This window comes from Lissotriton vulgaris, chromosome 5 (genome assembly GCF_964263255.1).
Source record: "Lissotriton vulgaris chromosome 5, aLisVul1.2, whole genome shotgun sequence".
NCBI lineage: Eukaryota > Metazoa > Chordata > Amphibia > Caudata > Salamandridae > Lissotriton > Lissotriton vulgaris.
In genome coordinates, this window is record NC_141693.1 from 1,129,617,358 (window position 1) to 1,129,640,339 (window position 22,982).

The 22,982-nt window shown below is 41.8% G+C and overlaps 1 protein-coding gene across 2 annotated transcripts in view; it reads right to left on the reverse strand.

The window, feature by feature from the left end:
• The window catches only part of NRAP (nebulin related anchoring protein), a 360,104-nt gene that overhangs the window by 137,606 nt on the left and 199,516 nt on the right, over window positions 1–22,982 (reverse strand). For both annotated transcript variants that reach the window (XM_086922847.1, XM_086922846.1), the window contains 3 exons: window positions 22,053–22,151; window positions 14,729–14,833; window positions 10,611–10,718 (listed from right to left, as the gene is read on the reverse strand). In XM_086922847.1, the coding sequence (XP_086778973.1) occupies window positions 10,611–10,718; window positions 14,729–14,833; window positions 22,053–22,151 (312 nt within the window). The remainder of the gene's footprint in view (window positions 1–10,610; window positions 10,719–14,728; window positions 14,834–22,052; window positions 22,152–22,982) is intronic.

Below are 22,982 nucleotides of genomic sequence, written 5' to 3' on the forward strand. Positions count from 1 at the left end.
ACAAGGCTGGGGGCTAACGATTATACATGTTGATAAATTAAGGTATCTAAAATAAACAATTTGGTGCCTCAAAGAGAATGTTTGGCCTAAGGAAGATAATAATTATTTACTAATAGGCTCTTTATAAAAGTATTAAATAGTCACAATCCTCACTTTAGATATTTTGTTCACAAATAAAGATATTATCAATGATTATAGTATTGCCTGATTCTGTATCGCCAGAGGAAGTATTCACAGTCGGAAAACTGACAGTATGTTTTATGTTTTTGTGGCCTAATCATGAGTGCTATATATTAAAGAGAGGGAAAGGAGAGGGATAGGTTTGAATTGCCAGTTCAGAACATTTGTTACATGATGTTAGGGAAATAAACCCATAATGCAACAGTATAAAAAGGTTCTGATCAGAGTACTCAGATGCTTCTTGCAATTTGGTAAGATATAAAGGAAAGCTCTCATTCTTACCCTCTATGAATTTGCACAAAGGTGGGTAAATGGCAGAAAGTAAAATTTTATTGCCGTCAAGTCTTTTTTCAGCAGAACTAAAATAGTGATGGTTCACCCTGATGGTGGCGTAATTTTATGAAAAAAAACCCAGTAATTTTGAAAGTTGTATTGTATGTTCTTCGATTGTCCATTGTGTAAGAGGAAGTGGCATTTATAAGACCTTCAATCATCACCGTCCTTTATGCACTGAATGTTTGTGTAACACCCATTCACAATGTAAAACATGTTATCCAACAGTGGTTTATAACAGGCACAATCCACCAGCTTTTAACTCTAACGGACACCCATAGCAAATTTACAATTAAAGGATTATCAGTCAGATTGAGTAAATTGCCGCAAAAGCAAATTAGTGGTTAGGAATAATTGCAAGAATGAATATAGGAGCCTCAATTACAGCCCAACCATAAGTGATGCGCCTTGCATCTTGACTTGGAATTCATGTCTAAAAGCTGATATTTTCATTTTATTTAATTTATTTATTAGTTAATATTAACACAGAAATACACCGTAAACAATTTAAAGGAAATGCATTCAGAATAACAAAAAAGATATTAAAACATTTTAAGATGACAACATTCATTAGCTGAGTCTGGACAATACAAACGTTTTAAAGCATTTGAAATAAAACAAATCAGGAGATATTTAAAAATCAATGATTCCTATCTAGACTGAAACATTAATAACCGTGGACAATATAGTAGAATGGGATTCATGTTGTGATTAGAACCATTACAATGATATGTTTGATACCTATGCTATATTTCAACCACATTTGTCATCAATCAGTAAACTCCACAGTTTAAAATTCATAAAAATGTGCTCACAACAGGGTAAAGTTTTGCCTGGATATAAAATTAGGATGACCCAGCAAAGTAAAACTACTAATGTAGAGTATCTCAGCTAATCGGTAAAGCTAGCTACAAATCACATTGCTAACAGTTTTCTGCAATTTAAGCATAACTTAATTCATGATTTATCAAACTAACTTATCACCGTGGACTTAGATACCCCAAGCAACTCTAGCAAAAGATTAAGGTGTTTAGAAAAAGAAAGATTTGATGAAGTATCTTCATTTAACTCTTTCCATGTTAAACTTTTTAATGTACCTTCAGTAGCCTTAGTCATTCAATAAAGATAACCAAGACCTCTGAATATATTGTATACCACTATGATCTATTTCCAGATGAATTGCCTCTATTAGTAAAGATTTCTTCAGACCCTGGAAAAGATGCGGTTGCCATATGTCCCTTGTACCACATAAATTCTGGGATTAATTTGTATAAAGTGTAAATGTTGGGATTATTACTATGTGGACATTTAAAAAAGGTATGCAACGGTTACCACGCATATTTTACAACGCGGTACCGTTACAACTATACTTTTACCACGCAGGTCGTTACAACGAAATGCGCTGGGGGGCGCTCCAGGATAGTAAATACTTTAATTTACTATCCAACTCCTTTCCCTAGAGTCCACGGGGACTGGAGTTGGAATAGTAAATTAAATAATTTACTATCCAGCGCCCCTCCACGCAAGTCGTTGTAACGACTTGCGTGGTAAAAGTAGCGTTGTAACGGTACGCGTTGTACAAGTACGCGTGGTACCGTCATACATCCTTTAAAAAAGGAAAGCACATTCTTCTTCCATGCACCCTAAAGTCTGGAATTGTTCAAACCCATTAGAAATAGCCTTTTCTGGAGATACAAAGAAAAATGATTGGACATTAATAACGCAAGATACTGATAGATCTCCCAAATATCCAGAGGTTTATTATTTATTATCCACTGTCATGGAGAGGATAAACCAGAACTCATGAGTTCAAATGTTTGAAGCAAAAGGGCTGTATTTCCAGAGTATATTCAAAGCTGATAACCTAGTGATAAAATAGTTGACCTTCGGGAGACTTACCACTAATATCTCTGCATAGGAGCATTGCAGCTATGGCATTTATGTCCCATCAATGTAGAAGCATTCCAAACAGACAAAGCCTTTTTTCATATTTCTGCTGGCAACTCTCCCTGATACGCCGAGGATATCACTGCTAGTAATTTTGCATAGGGTGCTACTAATGCAATCTTGTCTATGTGGGCACTGTTACAATACTAATAAGGTTAGTAGCTCAGGATGGTTTTCATTGAACATAAGTGGCTCTTGCCACATAAAAGGCTGGAGACCCTTGGACTAGATTATCTTCACACATTTGAGTAGTCACATGGACTGTACCTATCTTTAGTAGGGATGTCTCAGGTTAGGAAAGCAGCAGTGAGAAAGAATAAACTGTCTGGGTAGCGTTGTCTTTTTCGATGTCCTTCTTTACACACAGGTAGTAGCTGGAATCTTAGGAGAACCGGGTTGTGGAGGATCACAATGAAATACTAGACAGCTAACCGAAGGGAATTCAATCACTTCCTGGCTGGGCCTACAATTCCAGGTTGACAGTGGCATCTCAAGTATTTAAACCCTTCCACACAATATTTAAGTGCCTGGCAATGAACTCTGTAGTTGTACAGCTTCTCGGCTTTCAAATGAGTTTGTTTTTCGGCTCTCCATTCCTTTATTTTGCTATTTTGTGTCCCTTTGGTTCCCCCTGGTCCCCAAGCTAGTTATTCAGTACCTACTTCTCTGTTTATATGTTTGTCTGTGTTGCTTGCTCTACCATCAAGCTTCTGATTTATCACACTTTAGCACCCCAGGGTTCCCTACCTGTTCCCGGTTGGAGAAAGGGCACATCATGGCATCATCTACTATGAATTGTTGTAGATTGCTGAAATTTCCATTACACTGATGTGCCACTCTTTCTTGTCTCTGGTCCTAATGTTGTGCTCCTGGTCCCCTTCTTGTCCTACATTTAATTCCGAAGACCCAGTCTCAGAAGACCTCATGACTGATGCTGATGACCAGTTATGTTATGTTATGTTATTTATTCTTTTGTATAGCGCGCGGCTACTCAAAAAGAGTGTCCCGGCGCTTTATGGAGAAGGAGGGCTGCAAGATAATAACATAACACTGTTAAAAAGAAAAGAACAAAAGGCCAAAATAAATACATACAGGAATAAAACAGGCTACTGGGTAAACAGCCAGGTTTTAAGGCCTTTTCTGAAAGCGAGTAAGCTGGTAGCTCCTCGCAGAGTGAGCGGCAGAGAGTTCCACAACTGTGGCGCCAGTAGTCCAAAAGAGCGGCCTCCCAGGCGAGCTCTCTTCACACGCGGAACAACCGCCAAAAACAGGGATTCCGACCTCAGAGACCGAGTCGGTTGGTAGAAGACCAGTCTCTTTTGAAGATACTTTGCTCCCACCGCGTGGAGAGCTTTATAGGCCAGAGTCAAAGCCTTAAAGGCGATCCGTTTCCGGATAGGAAGCCAATGTAAGGTTTTCAACAGGCCAGATGCACTGGCCCGTCTATTTAATCCAAAGATTGCTCTCGCGGCAGCGTTCTGCACCACTTGGAGCCGCTGCAGCAAATACTCTGGCAGGCCCAGGTAAAGAATGTTAGAATAATCCAACCTGGACCCGATCAGAGCCTGCACTGTCAGTTTCCTATGCTCCTCAGACAGCAGAGGGAGGAACCTCCGCAACATCCTAAGGATGCCGAAGCAAGTGCCCGACACCCCGAGGATCTGGGATTTCAGTGTTAGCCCCGTATCCATCTTGACCCCCAAATTCTTAGCGACTTGGGAAGAGCAAGACGGAGGAAACATATTAATCGGCCACCAGGCCTGCCAGTCTGGCTCTGTGCCGCACCCAAAGAAGAGTACCTCGGACTTATCGGAATTGCACTTGAGGCTGTTCAGTTGGAACCATTGGAAAACAGCCCCAAGGCAATCCCGGATACTCTCCCCGTCAAAGTCTCCTCCTCTCTTACACGAGAAGAGGAGCTGGGTGTCGTCGGCGTAGGATACGATCTGGGCCCCATACGACTCCGCCAACGCCGCCAACGGGGTCATGAAGATGTTGAATAGGGTCGGGCTCAAAATAGAGCCCTGTGGGACCCCGACTCCCAGAGGCGGCATCACAGCGGATTCTGGCGAGGCCCAGACAGTTCTGTGTCTCTCTCGCTTACCCCCTCAATTCTCTATATCTCACACTATTTGTGTGAGAGACACCTATTATAGGGCGGGCAAGAGGGTTTGAAGTCAGCAGATCTAACTTCTTCAAACAAACTTGACAATTTGTCAGACCCTACACACTTTTACCAACTATGGCCCATGCTATCACTAAAATGCAAGATGACCTTGCCACTGCCAGGCAAAAATGGGTATATTGTCACATCTGAATCAATTAAACTCACTCGTAATAATGCAGCAGGGATGCTGGCGGTTACTGCTTTAGCTATGTCACCAACGAACACCTTGATGAAGGTTGGACCTTTCATTAAATCTAGTAACATTCTGCCTACCTATCTGCACCCCTCTTTAGCCCTACCAGAGAAATTTGTCAGAGAACCGGTAATGATTCAGACTTTTCTGGTTCAATGTCATTTACATTTCGTATTCAGATATTTACAGTTTATACCTATTAAAGCAAAGGTTTCCTACGTCTTATCATATTTAACGTAGAACGCTCAGACCTGAGCCACACCACCCATTATCAGTAAAAGGTCCAGGTTGCCCAATTATAGCAAATTATTGACTCAATTCAATGGAATTTTTGGAATGACTAACAAACATCATACACTGGTCTCCTTATTCTAAAATAAGGATCCTGAGAACTGCTATCCTACATTAATCATTCATCAGCATAGATTGATGAAGTGGCAGCAGTCACATTCTGCTAGGGGCTTAAAGAGGAATGAAAAGACACCTTATCATTTCTAGTGAACGGATCCATGATTATGACTTCCCCAATTCATTTAACCATTTGCTGCACCGCAGAAGGGGTGGGGTTTGGAGGGAAGAGGTCTTCTGGCGCAGGGTCTCTCTCCACCAGCTACTTTAGTAGATGGACCAGGGGCGTAACACAGGCCCCCGCATCCCCCTCGGTGCGGGGGCCCTGAGCTACAGACCCCCCCCTCAGCACAGTACTCAGGTCTGAGCTCTCCAGATTGAATCTGAAGCGGGGGCCCCACAGTGTACATTGCCAGGGGACCCCATACACTTTTGTTATGCCACTGAGATGGACCTCAAGAATATGAAATAGAATCTATCTCAAGCTCGAGGATCAATCATAGGGAGTTGCAATATCTGATTATCCTGAAGAGGTACAATGTATCTGACCTCTCAAGGGAGCCTAATTATTTTTACCACACCCCCAATTGGTCAAGATGAAACAACAGATTTCGGAAGCTGGATTTTCAGAAAGTGGTATTGTCAATAATTAGGTTAGAAAACAGGTGGTGCGAGAGAGTAAGACAAAAGGGCCTGTTTACATTAAGGGTATTGTTGTGTTCAACACTGCCCAGAGAGGGTGAGAAATAAGGTGAGTAGTTCCTAAACTATATACACAGGACAAGAAGGTATATCCTTTCAACGTCAGTCACTAATAGGGCTCATTTTCATGAAACTGCAATGATCATAACCCCTCCTGGTTTGCTGACTACAAAGGCCCTTGCTGATTCAGGTACTTCATTAATTATGAATTTCTGAAGAAGAAACAGATTTCAATTTGGGAGAAGAAAGAAGTCAAGTGATACACTAAAGTAATTGAGCCTTTTCACCCCAGCAAGGTTAAGTGTGAGACTTTGCAATAGCTGCTTTTAACAGACACTGGCCTTGTTAAGCCATTGTGTTTAACAAACAACATGGTATAATAAGAACAGGAGGCTGGTTTTTAATGCACTTAATTTCCAGTTGATCATTTTAAGTGACCAAAAATTCCTTAAATTTATTTTTACTAATGACAACTGAATGGAAAACCTTTTAGCTGCTAGGAAAGTTCTCTCTCTGCCAACTTAATTTAGTTTTGAGCAATATTTACTATATCTACTTTCTTTCCTATTTAATCTATCAATATTTCTAGGAACCATAAACATATAATTAGATGATTGAGCTACCACCTCCTATATGATTATGATACAAATAGGAAATCTAAGGCAAACCCACCCTTCAAATGCTAACCAGTCATTAAAAGATTTCTCAATATTACCTTTCCACAATTGTGACATGTCTATTACTGCACCTGTAAGTAATTGAGCATGGAATGCTACTAGAATGCATTATGGGATTAATTTAGCTGCACTAAGAGCCTACCGTGATCGCTTGGATCATAGACTTCAATCTTCAGGAGTGTCACATTTAGACACCCCACATAGGAGATAAAAGCACAATCTATGAAGGAAGAAGTCCTCCTCTTGCTCCAACAAGGTGTACATAGCTTATCACTTTTAAAACACCCATTAAATCAAAGCCAGATTTAATTCTAAAGTCTGAAGTAATATGATACCTCAAAAGGTATCACACTTGCATTAAAATAGTATACCTTATTTCTTGTAAGCCAGGCATTACTTTTGTTAAAATGCTATTGCCAGATATCCCTGTGGAATAAACTAATGCTGTCAAATGAGCGTCATTAGAATTATAGTTGGTCAAACTTGGAATCAGCAAGCAGACCAAAAGAAAACGGTAACAACTTACATTTAACTTAGTGACCGACCAACTGATATCCAACCTTAATAGGTTGACAACCCTCTCCCCCTTTGGTGTTCTGCTTTGTTTTAGAGCTGGATTAGAAAACCCCAAGTGGTGTCATATGCCACCATCAGATTTTAGCAAGGTTTCCTGGAAACATACTACTGCACCACTTTGTGCCCTGGTTACCAATAAATGGTTCAAATTCTGCTATATTTCAGCACTGGACGCAATTAACATTAGGTCAGTTGTGGAGAAGAAACATTCACAGATCTAGATTTCAAAACAGCTGCAACCCAAGACAATTAACAAACACATTGGTGTTATCAAATTTGATACATGTTTGCTTTATCTTATGACTCTCAATAGCAAAGTCCCAATTCATGCTTGTTCAGTAATGGCAAATTAGACATTGGCCATTAGAAAGGACTAAATGAGTTATCTGCGAAAGGAAAACAGATACAATTGGAGGGATCATTTTGGTTACTGGATCACCAAGGAATGATGCCAAGTGCCTTGATACAGATTTGCTCAACAAAGGACCCCACAACTGTGTAAACTGGAAACCCTTTTCCAACCTCCAAACTCCAACCAACCAAACCATATCCATGTATCCATTGATATTGCTCACTATACAACGTCTCTCCTCGACAGCGCCCTGCCTAGCCCTCTAAAACTTCAAGTCTCTGTACTCCCTTACTTCACTTTATCTCGATGTTCAACTGTATCCAGACTTTAAAGTCTCAAACAATGTTCCCACACAAACCACTCGACACTGCAATGGTGAGATATGGACCCAACTTATGGAGCATCAGATAGCCTTATAACATCTCCAATAAGATAAAAAAGAATCTCAAACGCAGACTGCTGAAACAGCACCGGAAACACTAATAGCTGATACCTACTACAGCGGGACCCACTGCAATAGGAAAACTGACTTTGCCTTCTATTCTAAACATCCTGCAAAGTGGGAAAACATTTTCTCCACCTTCAAGTTACTAAGTCAATCAAAATATCCTATGGAACAAAACTCACCACGTCTCCCTCCCCAAACTCTAGAGGTGAAATTGCGATCTCTATTTTCAGAACAGGGAACATATTTATACAAGCCACAGACTGTCATCTCACAATACATTGATCAGCACTTCCCATCACTTTTCACTGCATTAACAAAACAGGGCCTTGTGCCCCAAACTACTCTATCCCCTTTACCTTGGACCATTAACTCAGAACCAGCCTGCCTTTCTTTCAGCACTATCTTGCTATGCAACTCTGTGACTCCCTTCAACACTCTTAGCAACTGTTCTACCCTCATTAACACACTCCATCGACAAATACCCAATAGAATGACTTCACTTGCTTCCTCCCTAACCAGCAAACACACAGTTGTAAAACTCGTCATTGCCAACTACGAACCATTTAGAGCAGACCCCAACTACAGATCGTCTAATGAACTACCTATGGAGGCACCCCTCTTACTAATGCTGTCTCTACTCAGCTCACTCAACGTACCTTCACTTCCAGTCCCAATGACATTGACCCCCCCCCCCCCCACAGCATAGCACACTTGCCTTCTTTACACGCATGACTTGCTGCTATTCTTCCAACTCTCAAGGTTGGAAGCAGAAAGAACCCACTTACCCAGCTCCTGAACCTAATGGTGCAAAAACTCGACTCTCTAGCTAACGACATCATGCATCTAAGACAGGACCTCACAAGCAAGACAAAGTTAGCCCACTTGCACACTCCGGATAGTTATAAATCGTCTCCCTACACAGGTTCTCCTTTTTCCATACAAAGGACCCTAGGGCCCTCTATTCCCTTGTGCCGTCAGTCCCACTGACCACACCGATCTCTCAGCTCCATTTCATCACTGGAAGCTGATGCGATCAGTGACTCATACCTCACAAAGAACCAGGATATGGTTCAAAAGCCTCCTCCACAATCCCAGTGATAGTGGGCACAATAGAAAACTCTAGAATTAGCTGCTTGCCCTGACCACCTGCTCAATACACTACCATTAAAATACCATATGCTACCAATGTCCTCTTTCATGCATGCTCCTTAACTGTAGATCAACAGTTCAACACACTACAGATATTGCTGAAACTATACTCAGTGAAGCAATAGATATTGCTTTCATCACTGAATCCTGGCTTACTGAACACTCTACCCCCATTCTAGACCTGCTTACCTCACCTGTATACATCATCAGAAGACATGAAAGAGCTAAAAGAATAGGTGGTGGACTAGCTATCATTCACAAAGAAGGAATACAACTTTCCATCTTAAAAACTGCAGAATACTCGACCTTTGAATACTTCTGATTTGAACTTGCAGTCAAAGGCACCTCTCCTGTCAAACTACACACCACCTACCACCCTCCTGGTGATCCACCCTCTTCGCAGAAGAGTTAATTGACCTATTAACATGGTTCTCCCTAATTGACATGAAGGATGTGTTCTTGGGCGACTTCAATATTCACTGGAACAACTCAGAAGACACCACAGTCCAGAACCTCAGCAACCTTCTTGAAATAAAGGACCGTAAACAACTCTGTAATGAATCGACACATATTAAAGGCTACAGTTTAGATGAAAATGATCCATCTCACCCAGTGACTGGTCCGACACCATTCGCATTCAGTTTAATATCGATTCCCACCTCGGATCCCACCCAGCCTTAACTGATAAACTTAAGCACTGGACTAAGAACATCAAACAAGACCCTATATCTGAACTGGATTCCAGGATTTGTGCCGAACCACAGCGTCACCCTTGCACATAAACACTGTGGGTAAACATGATTTCTTTATTAGTTTATACCTCAACAGAAGTTGAAATACACCCTAGGGTTTGCATAGTGAGGTAGCAGGGGCTCTGGAGTTAGTCATGGCTTTGCAGATTTTTGTTCGTCCTAACATATTCACGTCATCAATTCACTGAATCCTCGTGAAGTAGTATTAGCATGTTTTTGTGCTAGGTGGAGTGATTTTAATGCTTTGTTATAAGCAACTTCAAGACTTCAAGACCTCTGGATTGCCCTATTAATTGTTCATAACACCTATCCCCAGTACTGCTGCTTGGAAGACTGATGATGCAGAAAGCATGAGCTTGAGGAGGAAGAAGGTTCCGCGCAGTGGGCTGAAGAGAACCAAATATTAGAAGTTTGTATGGCATCACCCAAATTGTATGAAGTAACTTGAAATTATACATTTCATAATGGTTTGGATGAAAATGTTGTACTTTATGTATTTGTCTAATTGGGGCTCATTTCATATGTGGTGCTGCATCATAGCTGCCTTAGGTGAAGAGGTATTCCTTTCCAAACACGCCCTAGTATTACGGCGTGTTTCAGTTTTAAGTAACCCTGGGTGGATACTGAATGGTTATCTAGCTGGATACTGAATAGTTATTAAAGCACAGAGACTGTGTAGCTGCTAACATCCTAAAAGAGAGTGCGTAGTTGTTATTTTCCAGGATATGGTCCCTTTCCTGTGGGGTGTATTCTTCAATGCAATATGATATTGTATCTTGTACTCACTTCACTTGCTAGATCCCTCTTGGCCTTGGCGGTCAGGATGGAGAGTGTATCAAGACGCAGTTCAAACCCTTTCTCCTTCTGTTTCTCCCAGCTACTTTTGTAAAGGGTCTAAAGAGTTAACAAGAAAAGAGATATTTGGTTATGAAACATATATCATACTTGGCCCGCATTTGAGTAATTAACTTAGTAGTAAATACAATTTTCTATCACTGAATAGATTTTTTTATTTTTTAAAAAAAAGCTGACATCCAGATCATGGGTGATAGGGGACAATTGTGCTGCAGCCTTTTTTATGCATGAAAATCACCAGTGTGCATTATATCCATGGGGAAGAGATCTCAAGAGTTACAATATTAATAATGATCTTCATCTAGACTCAAACATGTTTTCGTCAATGAATTGCAATGAAATGGCAATATGTCTTGTGGCCAAGCTTTGCCAATAAACATCTAATCAGTTCTGAAGAAATTACCAGTTTCATATACAGCCTCTATTTCAGCACCTAGTTCTGGTGATTTGTAAAGCCTGGTTACGAGATCCAATATTGTACAATGGCTACCAACTCAAAATGTGACTTTTATTTGAGACAGGAAAGATTAGCCATTTGGGAAACAAGGTGCGTTAGCAAATATTACCAGGTAGCTAAATAACAAAATGTGCAAGTCAAAATTAATGAAACTCTAACTGGCAGAGGTAAAGTTAAAACATAAAATTCCCATTCCAACTAATACGGACTTCATTGTAATTGAGTAATTTTAGAATGACAGAAATGAATTTCAGTGAATATCGGTGTACTCTGAGCTTACTTTGATTTGTGTGTGCTTTTCAGAAGAGTGAAATTCAATGTTGCAGTTTTGATGCATTCAAGAGAAATGACGTCACTATCACATATCAATCTATGTGGTATACATTTAAATCGCATGATTGTTGGAGCATCAGGGGCGTTGCTTCGAGGGGGGCGGTTTATTCAACAGTGAATAGTTGGGTACAGGTGCCTTCCATATGGGACGGTGAGGGATCTGTTGGATTTCACCTGGAATATTTACATGCTCACACACTAAAACACACACACACATGTGCACACTCCTCTCTGTTTTGAAGTTCTTAAAAAATATTGGTTATTTCACAAAATATTTTCATGATATGCCAGCTTGTTGGGAAATCTGGACCCCCTTACCCCCCCCCCCCCCCACCCCCCTCCCAAAAAAAAAACTTGCTTGCCAAGCTATGCCCCTAAGGAGCACACAGCAGCTGGCAATATGATTTATTGGGTTAACATACCCGCTGACATTAGTAGTGATAAGAAAGTAACTAGCTCGAATTCCAGCAAGGTAAACTCAGCCTTCAATCATTCAGCGGTCAATAAATTTGAGTATCATTAAATTGGGCAAAAGTAATTACTGATATTTATAGTACGTAGGAATAGAAGAAGTGTAGTATGACACACATACAAAGTTATTATTAATATAATATACAAATTGACGGTATGTCAGTGTAAAACCTTGGGTATTTTCCGAAAATACTTAGAGCATGAATGCTAACGTTATAATACCTAAAAAGTCCTTAAAATTCACAACTAAGTGCATTTGTGTCTTGTTCCCACGAATATCTAGAGATAATCCACTATGAAAAAAACTGATGTGCAAAACAGTTCCTAGCCACCTTTGGCTTCCTCAATAGGTGCACATAAGCTACTAATGCCCTGGCATTAGATAAGCTTTCTAGATCGACTTATTAAGAAGAAAATACTATTCGTACCGCCGACACATTATGAAGTCAATATAGAAACTTGTATCAGTGTTGGAAATTGCCCCATAAATTAAAAATCAACGGCAGAAGAAAAATTGACTTTCTTTTGTTCACAGTGAAGCATGGATCGAAAATGGATAGATATCAGTAGGTAAGGTCTGCATAACAGCACACCTAGGGGCAGATGAGAACATCTGACTGCATGAAAAAGCCTGCTGCTAGCATAATCCATGCAGAAATACTCTTAAGTTGTACACTGAACTTTGTATTGATGAATTTTGTACTGTAGTCTTCTTTTCCTTTGACAAACTGAAATGTGTGTGTTCATGTGTGAGTGTGTTGGTGGGTTTTGTGTGTCAGGAATTCTCCAGGCCTGATAGAAGAATGTCCTTTTTCATTTTCTCCTTTTATTATGTTGTTGACAAATAACAGAAACCTATTAGGATTGTGGCCCACAATCCTCTCCACAAAAAGATCATTTCTACATTTCGGGAATGATTCCTATAGTTCTTGGGTAAGTCCTAGAGGAAGATAAAAGGTAGAAGGAAGTGTCGGCCTCCAGCAGCCAGCTTTCACTATCCCTCAAAGCCACCAAGGGAATGGTTCACAGCCCCACTTATTGAGATACTGTAGGATAGAATGAAAAAAAGGAGTCCGCAGGCTTCTATTTGTTTGCAGGTCTAGTGGGATTTCCTTCCATTGTATGTGTTCTCCAGGTTTGTGCTAATAGCCACTCTCATGGACATCATAGTATCAATGAGTGGGAAGAAATCTTGTGGAACCATCTGTTCATCTACTTAGTGGTGATTTCATGGTGCACAGAAATCTTTTAGATCAAAGAAATCTCAAGGCAGCAATTTGTCCCTAGGTATTGATCCTCAAAATAAAATGATGTTTCAAGAGTAAGGGAAATCCAGTTTTCAATAAAGAACTTTGAAGTACTCAGCAAGTAGGAAATATCCTGTTTCAGTAACACCTTTCTGGCAAGTTATTTTTTGTCGCCTGTCTGTAGAAGGCATCTAACACTTTGCAATGTAAGTGGCAAGCAGACTGAGTTATTTTTCAGAGATGTAGCGCCTTATTGGTCTTGATGAGTCTTCTGTAATGTCACGTGGAACAGGTGACAATCCGAAATGCAGTGGCTAGGTCTTTACAGTGCAATTGAAAGAAAAGGAATTTGATTGATTTCCTCTTTTATCAAACGTTGCATCACCAACAATCAAAACAAATAAAGATTTCAGAATGTGCCAGAATGCGTGGTTTGATTCTGATAGTATCATGATGTCATTTACTGGGTGGTCCCTTTGAAGCATTTGCTACCTAATGACACGTCCCAGAATTCTCACAGGAAGATTTGTAATCATTCAAAAACGCTTGTGCACATATGAAAAGTCCTCTGTGGTAGAGACTTTTGTTTATTTGCTTTCCATTTAAAAAAGGTGTTGCGGTGTGAATTTGAAAAGGATATCAAAAAAGAAAATCCCTCAGGCCGGACATGCAAGGCTCATCTTGCCCTTGTCTCCACATGTATTCCCCATTATCCGTCCATTTACCGGCCAGATAACCTCTGGAGAATCTGCCTCAGTGGCTTCATGAGTCCACTAACCATTCAGATCTTAGGTCTCTTAGAGAGTTCTATGCGTACTGGTAGGTAGAGAGCCACTGACTAACATTCAGTGTCGTTGTCAGATCCCTTCGATCCATGTCCAGCTGCACTACCCTTCAGGCCTGCCCCATACGCTGTACCAATGAGGACCACTTTGCTCTCTCAAAGACCATCTCTCATACTGATAGTAAACTACTGAAATTCTCCATTCGAACCGGGATGCTAATCAGATCACATGAAACCCTCAGAAGTACAATAACTATTTGCTTCTTTTATTATTTGAATACAACATCACTAGAGAGAGTGAAAAGGGCCTAATATCGAATCAACTCATATGGCTCTGGCTTTTTACTTATGGCTACTTTGAGAACCACAATTTTGAGCTAAGCATTTTGTGAGAGTTATAATGCAAATAGTAAAGGATTAATGTAGTATGAAACTTTTGTATGTATTGTTATCCTGTGGTGCTAGCTTTATGATTATCATGTGCGTATTTTAATGTTATGAATTTTAGCTGAAAACAATAAATACATCTGAATATTGAGTAGAACCAGCCTACTTGCCTGGAATAAATACTTTGCTTGCCCTCATCCAAGCCTTCAGACACGACTTGCCAGTTGCTCATCAAACAAGACACCTACCGCTGCCATGCAGATTGACTCACGCCTGAGGAAGGTGGCCCTAAACGTGCATGAGTGAAACATGTCTTCTAAACTTTCAATGGCAAATCAGTTGTGGGAGACAGCGCTCAGACTTCACCTACCGCACTCAGATTAGCAGCGTTGACTCTGGCCTGCTTGAAGATGGGCTCGTCCAAGTTGATTGTGTAGTGATGGCGAAGCTCCTCTCCCCCTGACTTGTATGTGAGCTGTTTGTGAAAGAAATGAGCAAAGGAACAATAATTAGGCATATCTGGGGAAAATTAAGATTTTAATTAACAAAGCACAGTTGTTATGCAATTGTTATTTGTGTATGCATAATACTGTATGTATGGTCTATTGCATAAAATAGTAACCCTAAACATAGAAGCATAATGCACATTAACGTAAAATATCTTATTAAAATGTGAAGTCATTACTGGAACTAAGAATTTAAAGGCAATTTGTAACAAATATATTTTAAATGTTTTAACATAAAAAATATTTCTGGTAAAACAGTGTGCCATCATTTGAACTTTTTTTCTCATTAGCGGGTGTGCGCATTTGCAAAGGACCAATAATTTATATGATACACATTATGCTACCCAGAAAGAGATGGCGTCGCTCAATGAACACAGACAATTGTGTGCTTTTCTGTACCTTTAGTAGTGCAGCCATATTGCATCTTTTGCATGGGAAGTCTCCCATGCAAATGATTACAAGACACCTCCAGTTCTATGGAGTGCATTCTGTTCCGGCTTGCATAGTGTAGCGCCCCCTACCTTCAACAAAATCTAGACATACAGAGTTGTGTTAATTATACAACTAGGGTGAGTTTCCGATGCAGTCACAAGGAGGTTGCCATAGATTGTGACGGAGAACCAGCATAAGCCACAATTACTTTAGGGAGTGTGGGTGTGTTTTCATGTTTCACATAAGGGACTTCTTCGTGAGCTGGTAGGAACATTGCAAATGCCACCCACTGTAGGAATTTTTGCTAGCATTAAAGTTCACATATATTTTCAATTAATTAATACCATGAGGGCTGCTGAAGTTACCTGGACCGTTAACTAAGTATTTCTTTTTTACATGCAAAAGCTTTACTAGTTTCTGCAATATTAATATTGTGGCCTGAGTCCCTACAATTTACTTCACAGCATTTTACAAGCTACCCTGAGCTGCATGAATAGGGTTGAGGTATGCCCCTGGCAGTGGCATTTGTGAACACAAGATTTACGTACAAACGTGTTGCTTGGGAATTGAGGGGATAGACAAATAGCTTTTGATTGGAATGCAGTGAGGACAATGGATTCTAAATGTTGAAAACTCCCAGTTCCATGCTTTCTGGCCTCTAATATTTTAATCTCTGCTGTGTGGTGAGCCTCAATAATGGAGTGTTACCTAAAGTAAGCTCTGTAAAAATTAGATTACGAGTTGCAACCTGTAGTGCCAGTGGCGTAACTAGACCTACTGCCACCCGGGGCGGCCCCTAAGTTTTCTGCCATGCAGGTAAGAGCAGGGGAGGGTTCCCGGGGGGGGGGGGGGGGGGGGGGTTGACGGAGGCTGGTGTCTGAGAGAAGACTTGTTCTCGAGGGTGGGGGGTTGGTGGTAGTCAACAGACACGACTTGGTCATCTCCATTGCCCCCAGAAAAGAGCCCCCCCACCACAGCTATGCCACTGTGTAGTGCTCGCCTTTCAATACGAGGCATGCAGCCTGTTGACAGCTTCAGTGAAAGCATTTGGGTCCATTGCAGAGGGTGTGTGCATAGTGCATGGTACGTATGTGAATTAGTTTGAGGGTTGGCTATGTTTGTTGTGCTTTACTGTAAAGGGGACATGATTCCACTCTGCAGCTCCTGTGTGTGGATGGTACACAAGAATGAGGAAAGCGAGAGCCTGCCAGGGAGAGATGTACTATTTAGTAACATTTCTGAAGTGAGTTCTTTAACTCCTTCCCTGCTGGGGTTTTTCACCTCCTGTGCGGGGGGAGGGGGACCGAGCGTGGGGCCGCTGTGCTGGTGACGAGCTCAGCTCGTCATGAGGCACAGCGGAGCTGCACTCATGACGAGCGGAGCTCGTCACGGCCACACCCATTTTTCAAAAGTTCAGCACAGTCAAGAAATTATCCCTGCGTGCGAACGTTCCAACGGCTGTGACGAGCTCAGCTCGTCATGAGTGCAGCTCAACCGTCCCTCATGACGAGCTGAGCTCGTCAATAGCACACAAGGGGTTAAGTGGTCCTGGCTCATACTAAATGAAGGAGTAAGATAGCTGCCCCTGTGAATTGCAGGGCCAGACCCTGCTCCTTCATTCTTCAGAAGAGGTGTTAGTGGAGATGGCTTTGCATAGAAGCTGAATTGGAAGGCCTGTCTTACTTTTGTGTCTTTCCTTCAGGTTTCTGTCAGGGAACACCAAGCTTCGCCCCTTCCTGCATGAGTTTGCGTGACAAAATACTAGCCTGACCAGTCTGAGACAAACAACTAAAATTCAGGAGCTGGTTAAAAACAGCTCCAGAGATGTATCTCTGGAAAACATATAGTTGTCTGCAAACTAGACTAGCATAACTACTGGTCAGGAGCCCAGGTTATTGTGATAACATTCTTGCTGACCAGTGCAAGGACCCATACCACAGTATGAGTAGGATTTCCTTAAGCTCCAGTGCCAGGCTCTTTGTTTGCTGGCTACCATCAGATTGATACAACCTGGTTAAGACCCTTGAAAGAGAGCTGCATACTGCCTGGAGCCTGGTGCGGGGGGACTGCTTGCTGGAAAGAAAGTAATTCCTTGTCTACATTCCCACAGAATAGCACCTCCCTTGTGGAAGCATCAGCCTAGCTGCCTGGTGACTGAGGAGCACTGCTACAGGTTCTGCTTCTAACCCTGGAGCTGTATCTGCCTCGAGGGAAGCCAGCTCGCTATAGGGTACTGGAAGGAGCCCTTGAGGAGGGTGCTATCTAGAAAAGGAGACCACGGCTGTGCAGAAAGGACACTGAACAGAGGTTAACCAAGTCTGGGCGTCAGGAAGCCCCCACGGGTCGATAATGGTGGATGGACCCATCACCAGGACAAGAGTGTTGGTGTCCAAGAACAGGAGTTGAACATGTTCAAGATTTCCTGCTATGGGCAATCTTTTTTTAAATCCCTGAGACTGTTGATCCAGGTAGAGATTACAGTGTCCTCATGACTTCTAGGGAGCTGAGGTACACAACGTGGCAATCACTAAAGATCAGTGGTTCCCACAGTGAAATAAATATGTCTAGCTAGAGCTTAGATTAGCTCTCAGCAATTGCTCATTGTTCATGGTAACATGCATTTTCTCTGGTCTGGCTAAATTTATTGTACATGTTGCCAGTATGAGATAATAATGTTAATGTTCTGTAGATGGACACCTGGTGCTAATGGCAAAGCATGTAGACCAGCCATAACAACTATCAATGCATTGACAAATGTCCTGGTCCTATCTTAGCTATTGTGATTACTGTGAACAAGTCTGAAGGCCTAACTGTTTTGTTTGGGAAGACTTGAAGTTATTGCACGAAGTCTAGTTAGGGGCATATTTAGGTTTATATGGTAGGGACGACGGATATGCTATTTTTCATACGGTGCCTTGCAGATGACTGGAACAGATGGTATTTATTACCCCAATGTGATATTTCTTTAAGATGTGTGACATCTGCCCTGTGTATATGCTGAGACCTCAGGTGGTGTGCTTGGTTTTCAAATTGGGATGATAGCAGGACAGAGACCCATGTACATAACTGCAATCGATACAAACAAGACCAAGTGCCCCTGGATATCCTTAAGCAAACCAGAACAAGTCGTCGGAGATTCCAAATAATGGACGAAGGAGCGGGCTGGAAATTGTGCTTACTGCAGTATGATTGTTTACACCTGAGTTTTTTGGGGAAGGACAAAGAAGGAATACCATGTATATAGCAATTGAGAATTGAATTCATGGTAGGACGGAGCAATATGGAAGGCACATAAGGGATTTCCTCAAATATTTAGTGAGAAAACAACATGGCAAATTACGTCGAAGGTTCTTTAAGGGACTGAAAGGTAGCATGGCGGAGTGTAAAGTGTTGGAATAATTGAACATGCTGCTAGTTAATTTAGCACTCTTTCAAAATAATTATATAGGACCTGGGCAGATATTATGTTCAAAACAGGTGAGCCCAGAGCTGTACTGGTGCCGATATGTAAGATGCTGATTTTTCAAGAGATTAATATGGGTCAGCATACTGAGGAAGATATGTGATTAAAAAGACATTATATGGAGTTCAAAAGTTTTTAGGGCAGTGTCTACGAGCCTTATATTGACACAATAGCTTATTTCGAAGAGGCCCTGGGGAAATTTTGTTTACACTGGCATAATCTTGTGTAATTACCGGCATTTCACGTTACGCTTGTTACACAAAATACCCAAGAATATGATTCATCGCATACTTGAGATTTTTTGCTGGTAAAAATGGTATCTCAGGAGCAAGAGAACAACATAAACGTACAGCATGGTGCTCATGTCGCATGTGATTTTGGATTTTTTTTTATAGAGTAATGCATCCTTGTGTCTAAAATGGATGCCAGGATGCATTTCACGCTAAAGAAATAGGACAAAATGCCAGACCAGCATTTTGTGTAATTTCACGTGATTTTGGGGCATTTCGTGACATTTCAGTAAAGGAAATGGTACAAATTTCACACGTCTAATTTTAAACTTTGATTTTTAAACAAAGTAGCGTATATGATTGTGCTTTCTACTGGGGGGAAATTTGATTATGCTAGTGGGTCCCTCCCAAGAGGGAGCCTTTGTACCAGTCTAGTGGTTGTCCAAAATAGCTGTTATGCTTAATGGATTTATCTCCTTGATTTAGTGGATGTTTCGGGGTGTTCAATGGACGATCTAAGCAATATGCTTTTTTTCAAATTAGGCTGCTAAAAAAGATCATGTCTTACGTTATGACTTCAACCCTTTCCGCCATGACAGTTTTGATGGGATGCATGATGGGCTAGTGTACTGCAGTGTTCCTGAGGTGTCCCAAAAATCTGGCCCTGTGCCTCCAAGTGGAAACAAATGAACTGGCCAGCCTGATATCCAGCCCTAGGGGATTTGACCTTAGCTTCTCTTTTGCTTTGTTCTCTTCATTGCTCTCTGTTCGTAGCCAAGATTTTTGTTGAGGGGGGGAGTTTTAAGGGCAGTTTTAATATAGTGCGAACTTGACTCAAGGGTATCAGAGCGCTATACATGAGCATCAATTGCTTTAACAAAAGACACATTCATTTTGTTAGGCATGTTAAGTGATTTGCCCAGAATCAAAGGTTGTTAAACGTCCCTGTCGAGACTCAAACCCAGTCCCCCAGCTTTGAGGTCACCCGCTCTCATGGGAATCATATAAAAAGCTATTTCATCAGGCTCCTCAATTCTTAAAAAGCCCATCCAGTGAATGATGTCACAGCAGATTCTCAAAAACCTGCCTTATCCAAACAAAGGAACATTCTAGAATGCCTATTGTTGGTGATTGTTAGAGATTCAGGATTGGGCAAAGACAACAGTTTTTTCGCTAAACTGAATAGAAAATGTTAAGGGACAAGATCCCCCTTCACGCTACAATTTTCGTCCTTCAATATGTCACTTCTTACTACTCTTCATTTCTAAATTCATCGCAAATTCGGCCACACAATCATGATGCTACCCCCTGTGATAATATCATGCACTTGAGGATTATTGTTTTTTTCATATATCTCTATATAAATCAGTACATCACTGTGTGTACCTATACATTTTATAATCAAATATTGATGATGTTCCTTATTGATCTAAAGTATCCTTTAGCCTCAGTTATGTTGGTAAGGTTCATGATTCTAGTAGGCCCAGAAGCCATTTTATTGAAGGTAGCACATTTGCACATTTATGAAAAGCGTAACCTTGATTGCAATACATGTAACTAGAAGCAGGAGTTTATCAGAATAATGAACTGAGCATTGCATTCATGAATGATATATTTTTCTCAAGGACGTGTCTCGCTTCCTCCAGAAGGATCATGCCTCCTGCTCTTTAGATACGTTTTTGCTGAAAGCAACAAGTTTCTGTCACATGAGCAGGTTCCATGAGAGAAAACGTATGTATACTGTACTAAACTAAATGTATTTTAGCCAATAGGTTCCAACTGACCCTTTTCTAGCAAGACCTCTGTTCATTTGAATTGGCAATTATTTTTTATTTATTTACTGTGCTGGTTGCTACTTTTGCATTGCACGCATGTTAGACTGAAGGGCTTCCGACGTGTTGGGTTTTATTTTTAAAACCCCCAAACCTGATCCCCGTGTCACTCTCCATACGGGCCGCCTCCAATAAAAAGTATTTTGTGAAAGTCCTCATGCCCGACTTTTCTCCATCATCCTCTCCAGGTAGTCAGTTTGTGCTTTTTTCCTTTTCTGTTGTCCGTTGCAGCTGTGTGCCAAGAAACCCCTGTATGTGCATATGCGTGCTGTACACAGAATAAACCTCTATCCAAAGGTGTGCCAGGCGACACCCCTTGAGGAATATGTGGTATATCCCATTACCAAACTGTCGTGGACGCGCTGCCATGGACTGCATCAAAGTATTTGGTCTCTGCCCCCACCCTCATAAATTAATACCTCTGCCTTATAATATCTGAATTAAGCTACTGTGGGAGCTGAGATAATGGGGTATCAGCCTCGAACCTCTAACACTCGTATCACGCAGAGCAGTTCAGTTCCAGTCAATAACAGGTAGGCATGTCTCAAAAATCATTAACCGTCATTAACCATCACAACTGAATGAGGTTTGGCAAGCTCCTGGGCGAGCAGAAGCTAATAAACAATTGGGCAATCTATTCATGGCAGTCCACAGCACAGGAAGCCCGCCCCTGCAGGCCTTCACTGAAGGCAGTGGTCGCAGAATCAGACTTTGGCAGAAAGAGTTTGTCTATAAGCTCCTTTTCTGCATGGCGCTGCCTTTCAAAGTCAGCACCAACGCGCCGGTCCCTGATTAAGCGCCCATCTTGCAGGACACAATGGAAACAGGTACAGGCCTTGATGTCAGCAGCAGAAGAAAAGGCAGCAGCGTGCAGGAGCCAAATGAAGAAACAGGAGTGTTTCATGCATAATACAAAAGCGCTAAAGGAGCCAATTTCGTCTTTTGAACCGGTCCTGCTCTGCATAACTATGTCTCCCATTAGGGAGGTTGCAGACCTCCGGTTTTAAGGGCGCTAGTTAAAAGGACGGTAAATCTTACAAGTAGGCCCGGCGTCTATTTAAAGACACTGCTCATTTCCAAGGGGATCGCTTGTCTTCGCATCCGCTGCACCTGTCCCCGCCGCTCGCCAAGTTAATTATAAAGGGGCCTTGGGAGAAGGGAGAGAGGGGGGAAGAACCGGGGACCGGGCGGCGGCGGGGGGAGGGCGGGGCGGCCGGGAGGGGGCACTCACGTCGCTCTGCAGCTCCTGGCTCTTCTTGGCGTGTTTGATCTGAGGGCTGTCTGCCACGCTGGTGAACCGCAGAGCGTCCGCCTTCTGTCTGTACTTTTTCTGAGGGGGGAAAGAAAGCGACATGTGACAATTACTTTTGTGTTTTGGACGCATTTTGCAAAGCAATCACATTTGCACCAGTGGCCACAAGACATCATTGCAACGATTTGCGTGACTTTATTTAGCTTCAACAGCACTCTGTCTCAACTGCAATGCCTCTCGGAGCTGAGAACTGCTGTTCTAGCACCCGAGTGAGCTGCCCAGGATGCACGCTTTTGCAAGGCTCGGTCTGCAGGCCTAGCACTCTCAGCAGAAGACGACAACAAATATAATACAGGCTCCCACCCTCAGTATCAGAGGTGGCTATGAAGTGATCTAGCAAGACGGACTTTTTACCTGTATCACAGATATGAAATAAACTGTAAAATGATATTAGGCCCTTAAAATATCAACCAGTTCAATCAGTCTCGATGACAACGTTAACATAGAGCAGCTAAAGCAGCAAACGTACTGGTTAAATCATTTCGTGACATTTTAATACCTAAGTTACACATTGAAGACAAGCAAATACTGCAGCAATTTTAATGTGTGAATCGGCTTAACCACCACATCTGGTCATCATAAAGAGGGTTTCATGAAGCATTATATTTCGTTGCTGAAGGCTGTAGGACAAGTTACTTACCTTCTATGGCCCCTTCTCTGGCAGAGACATAGGGTCTTATTACGACTTTGGCGTCTTCCTATGGGCCGCCACGCCAGAGCCCCGTAAGAGTAACGCCAAAGCCGCTCCCACCGTATTAGGATTGTAAACCGTGGCGGGCACTGGCACGGCTGCGCTTCAATGCTGGAAGTCTGTAAGGCTCATTGAAGAGTCTTACATGAGGACCGCAG